The sequence below is a fragment of the Lates calcarifer genome, linkage group LG3 (assembly GCF_001640805.2).
Source record: "Lates calcarifer isolate ASB-BC8 linkage group LG3, TLL_Latcal_v3, whole genome shotgun sequence".
NCBI lineage: Eukaryota > Metazoa > Chordata > Actinopteri > Centropomidae > Lates > Lates calcarifer.
The window spans coordinates 20,895,899-20,900,313 of record NC_066835.1 but is presented as its reverse complement, the minus strand read 5'-3'; the positions used below and the strand labels follow the sequence as shown (position 1 = coordinate 20,900,313).

At 41.7% G+C, this 4,415-nt stretch overlaps 1 protein-coding gene across 1 annotated transcript; it reads right to left on the bottom strand.

The window, feature by feature from the left end:
- Positions 1-1,132: 1,132 nt before the first annotated feature.
- On the bottom strand, positions 1,133-4,114 carry LOC108886975 (C-type lectin domain family 6 member A). The gene is made up of 6 exons (XM_018682149.2): positions 3,847-4,114; positions 3,272-3,361; positions 2,863-3,027; positions 2,389-2,540; positions 1,797-1,921; positions 1,133-1,334 (listed from the first exon to the last, which is right to left on the bottom strand). The coding sequence occupies exons 1-6, from the start codon at positions 3,908-3,910 to the stop codon at positions 1,181-1,183; spliced, it is 750 nt and encodes a 249-aa protein (XP_018537665.1). The 5' UTR covers positions 3,911-4,114; the 3' UTR covers positions 1,133-1,180.
- Positions 4,115-4,415: the final 301 nt, after the last annotated feature.

The following is a 4,415-nucleotide window of genomic DNA, read 5'->3' as shown; positions in this document are numbered from 1 at the left end:
AGCCAAGTTTCCAATTCAAGAAGCTCTACACCACACACAGCAGCAACACAGTTCTCTTCAGGCCAGAACTCGATGCAGTGGACTTAGTAACGAAAACAAACTTTCCACTTTGCTCTGTTTAAGAAGGTCTTGATACCTGTGTTCTGTGCCGAATTTACCAGATGACTCTGCTGACAAGTGGGTTATCTTCATTCGTGCTCCGAGTCATGCGTTTAAAAATAACAGAGGAATCATTAAAAATACCGCTTTTCCAAATGGAGTTCGGCACAGCTCGGATGCACAGACATTGGAACGTTCTAATGTGATACGAATCAGGTTTGGCTAACGTTAGCTCATCGATTGCTAGGTAAGGTAGGTAAGTCTGATCATTTGTAAAGGAAGGCTTAAGTTTGTCACGTCTAACCTGTTCGCCAGAGAGAAACACGTGGATGACAGTTAAAAACAATGATTGAAACGTACTTATGAAGCAGAAGGTATGGTGTTCTTGTGAAAAACCCTTTACACAGAAATTCCGCGACTCAACCATCTGTCTCCCTTGGTTTAAACAGCCGCTCACTTGCAAAGCATATCGGGAAATAGGTATGACACAGGTAATGTTTGAAAGGGTAACACTGCCACCTGCTGGACACGTGGAGCTGGTGCAACATAGTCATTCTAAGCGCACAAAAGGAAAGTAATTTTAGCCAGGGAATATTGTATGGATGTAACAGAAGAAGTTTTTGCAGGAGTGTGTTAATGTACAAAAGGTGGTGGTTGAGTTCAAGTGAGAGAACGGTGAATTCAGTGTAGACAAATGTGAGTTAGCAAATGTAAAAATAACTGAATTAAGAAGGAACAGGTGGAGTGATGAATGAGGATAAGTGGAGCCAAGTTTCTATGGGAAAAAGTTATAAAATGTGAAATAAATAGAAATTATTTTAGTGAGTTAAGTGTTTTATTGCTACAGTCAATACACATACACACCTTGGACATTTTGTACATTAATCATTTGTTTTATTTCCTTTGATTCCTCTCCTCTCCTCTCTCCTCTCCTCTCTCCTCTCCTCTCCTCTCCTCTCCTCTCCTCTCTCCTCTCTCCTCTCCTCTCCTCTCTCCTCTCCTCTCCTCTCCTCTCCTCTCTCCTCTCTCCTCTCCTCTCCTCTCTCCTCTCCTCTCCTCTCTCCTCTCCTCTCCTCTCCTCTCACTGTAGTGAAGCTTGTCTCTTCTCACAGATCCTCCTCAGCTGGTTGGAGCATCTGGAGATGAACCAGCTCCTCCTGTAGTTGTCTCTCGGGGTGAGTCGACCGCACAGATCCCTGATCTCTGCTGTTTTGTCAGGCTCACGCTCCCAAAACCTGCAGGGATGAAGAAGACAAAAACAAACAATCAAAGAAAACAACAACAACACACTTTAATCTGTTACCATGGCAACCACTACTCTGTCATATAAAAATAAAAAAGCTCCTCCAACTTCAACAAATGTACATGTATATTCCATTTCTGAAAACAGAGTCCTGAAAGTCCTGCACTTCTCTTCATTTTTACAATAATATTTGAACCATGAGGATATTTTGTCATCATCCTGAACAGACTCAGTGTATTCAACTTTCTTTTTTTCTTTCAACACCTTTCTTGTTTATCTAAATCTTCTTTCTATGCTAAACACATATGTAAAGTTTTAACATCTTCACGTGGAATCACTCGACATCCAGCAGCATGCGACTGAACTCGTACAAACTTCAGGAATAAAGATCAGTGTATCCCAGATCCACCCTCTTCATCCTCCTCCTCCTCTTCTTGTCTGTCTTTATACTCACTGTGGTCCCTTCTCCACTGACGAGCCGTCACTCCACTGCCAGCTGCCGTCAGCACCGCTGCTCTTCAGTCCGAGCCAGTATGAGTCTCCCTGGCTCAGACTCTGGGCCTTTTCCCACAGAAACAGCTGAAAAACAAGACATGTCTTAATTTCTCATTAACTTCCTCTGAAGTTGTACAACTTGTGATTTCCTCCCTCACGTCTTAGTTTGGAGCTAAATCAAGGAGCTGAGCTGTGGTACTGTACATGTGCAGTGAAACAGTGAAAGAAAAAACCTGTGATGACCTCAGGCAGGGACCGATCCTGCAGACGTCTCCATATTTCATAGAGGTCTTAAATCTATTCTTAACTTGTCTCTCTGATGGTGTGTGTGTTAGTGCATGTTGAAAAGGTTCTCCTGTTTCAGAGGACCATCTCAAATGTTTACAACTGGACAGATGCAGAATATATCAATGAGGTTTTGTTGTTAGAGACACAAGCTCACTCTCAGAAAAGAAGGCAGTGGTTTACACAGTGTTGTTTTCACAATAATGGAACATGATGAATGAAATATGTAAGAGGACAGAGCAGAAACAGAGTGTGCCTGTGTTCACCTGCTCGTCCTCTGTCCTGACTGTGGCCACAGCGCCCCCCAGTGCCATGCAGCGGTACTGACTGCTGATCCAATCAGCTCTGTCCTCACTGAATAAGAAACATTTCTCTCCCTGAGGCATCCACCCGGCCGGACATGGTCTGCACTCTCGCTCTGAGCCGTGAAAGAGAATTTGTTTGTTTGTTTGTTTTAATCAGAGAATAAACATGTTTCAATTTTCAGCAGAGAGAGGAGTGAAAGGAAAAACATAGCTCGGTTCAATACATGATTTTTACTGCATGTATAGAAAACATAGTGTCTGTGTCAGTTACAGACACAAAAGCAGAGAGAGCACCTGTGATCTGAATCCAGAGAGCACAGTTCACACTGCCATGCTCAAGCTGTTTGTGGTTTTCAAATCACTATGTAAATTGGAGCTGCTGAGCTGGACACACACACACACACACACACACACACACACACACAGTGTACTCACCACCGGTGGTGGCGTTGCTGATGGGACAGTACTGGTTCAGAGCAGGATACTGGGAGAACAGGAGCTGATACGACTGGTTGAGCTTCTCCAGTCTGTCTGTCAGATCTCTCAGTTTGGTTTCCTGCAGTGTCGACTGTGACTGGAACAACAAGGTGATCTGAACCACTGTGGTGTCAAAACACACACACACACACACAGCAGAAAGACAGGGAATTATGTACACAAAGTCCCATCAGCTTATTAAAGGATGTGTTGGAGTAAAAAATAAAAATAAAAAGATGAAACCACGTTGCTGCGTATTTTAATTCAAAGCACATTCTGATATTTTTCCATGACTCATCCTGGTTAATTGCACCTGTTTCCATTAGTGGGTCTGGATCATAAAGTCAAAGAGTCATAAAATACTCACAGCAGAGTGTCAGGAGCAGAATGACGATGGTGAGCAGAAAGCAGAGCAGAGAGAAGTAATGAGCCAGCTGTCTGGGCTGATGGAACCAGCCTGAGACAACACAACAACACAGGAATTAGAACAACACAAGTCCAGCAGTAAATCCCAAAATAAAATTCACTTTAGGGTCTTCTAGGGTAAGAAGCACTTCTCAAAACCTCAGAAAGTAAAGCTAAAACTATCTGCATGACCACTGAGGATAAATAGGAAAATATTTACTTTGATATTCAAGCTATTATTATTGTTTGGACCATAATCCTTTATTAATCAGTGCATCCTCCACATTAGAGCGTTACAAAATTCATCAGCAAATGTAATAATGAGTAAACCTCAACAGTAGTCTTCTTAAATGCACCTGACATTGTGTGTGAGTAATGATTTTCATATAAAACAGTCTATAATCCATAAATCCACCTAATGCACCTGATCTCTGTGTTAAGTGACAAGTCTTTCATTTGTTTTACGAAGAAAATTAGTTTCAAAGTCTAAATGCAAACGTGACTGTGAAACTTTCTGCAAAAAGGAAAAGAAATTACTTTTATCTGCAGATGTTTCCTGTTTTTCTTCTTCCAGCAGAGCTGATCCATTCTTCACCCCCATGGTGTCATCCGGCAGAGGATCAACAGGAACGAAGGTTTTGTTTTAGTAAGTAGTCCAATAATGCATAATAATTCTGTTTAAGCTGTTTCTCTAGGTCTTCATGTGTTGTTCTAATTCCTCAATCCTTTGTTCCCCAAAAGCAGGTACAACAGAAGTCTTCCTCTGGTCAGTGTCTGATGTAGAATTATGAGTGAATATGAAAATAAAGGCCCCTCTGCAGCTGTATGCAAAGCAGGAGTGGCTCTGATAACCAAACAAGTCTGTTAGAAGAAGTAGTCAGCAGCTGATGTTAAATTATATTATAAAGAAACAAACACACCTGCACTTTATTTGGGTCAATTTAATTTTTAAATTTAAATTCCCTCTCTATAGTAGTTGTCATTGTTACTCTCAGGGTTTGAAATGTGACAGTGCAGCTACAAACAGCAGCATGAGACAAACAATGACTCTGTCCACCTCTTTATCTTCTCTGAGCATGTGTGAGCTGGTTGGAAATAGGCAGGAT

Coding starts and splice junctions, on each gene's coding strand:
- LOC108886975 (XM_018682149.2), bottom strand. CDS start 3,910: ATGGGGGTGAAGAATGGATCAGCTCTGCTGGAAGAAGAAAAACAGGAA. Junction 3,362..3,846: donor GGAAACATCTGCAGATAAAA/GTAATTTCTTTT, acceptor GTGTTGTCTCAG/GCTGGTTCCATCAGCCCAGA. Junction 1,922..2,388: donor TCAGGACAGAGGACGAGCAG/GTGAACACAGGC, acceptor CTTGTTTTTCAG/CTGTTTCTGTGGGAAAAGGC.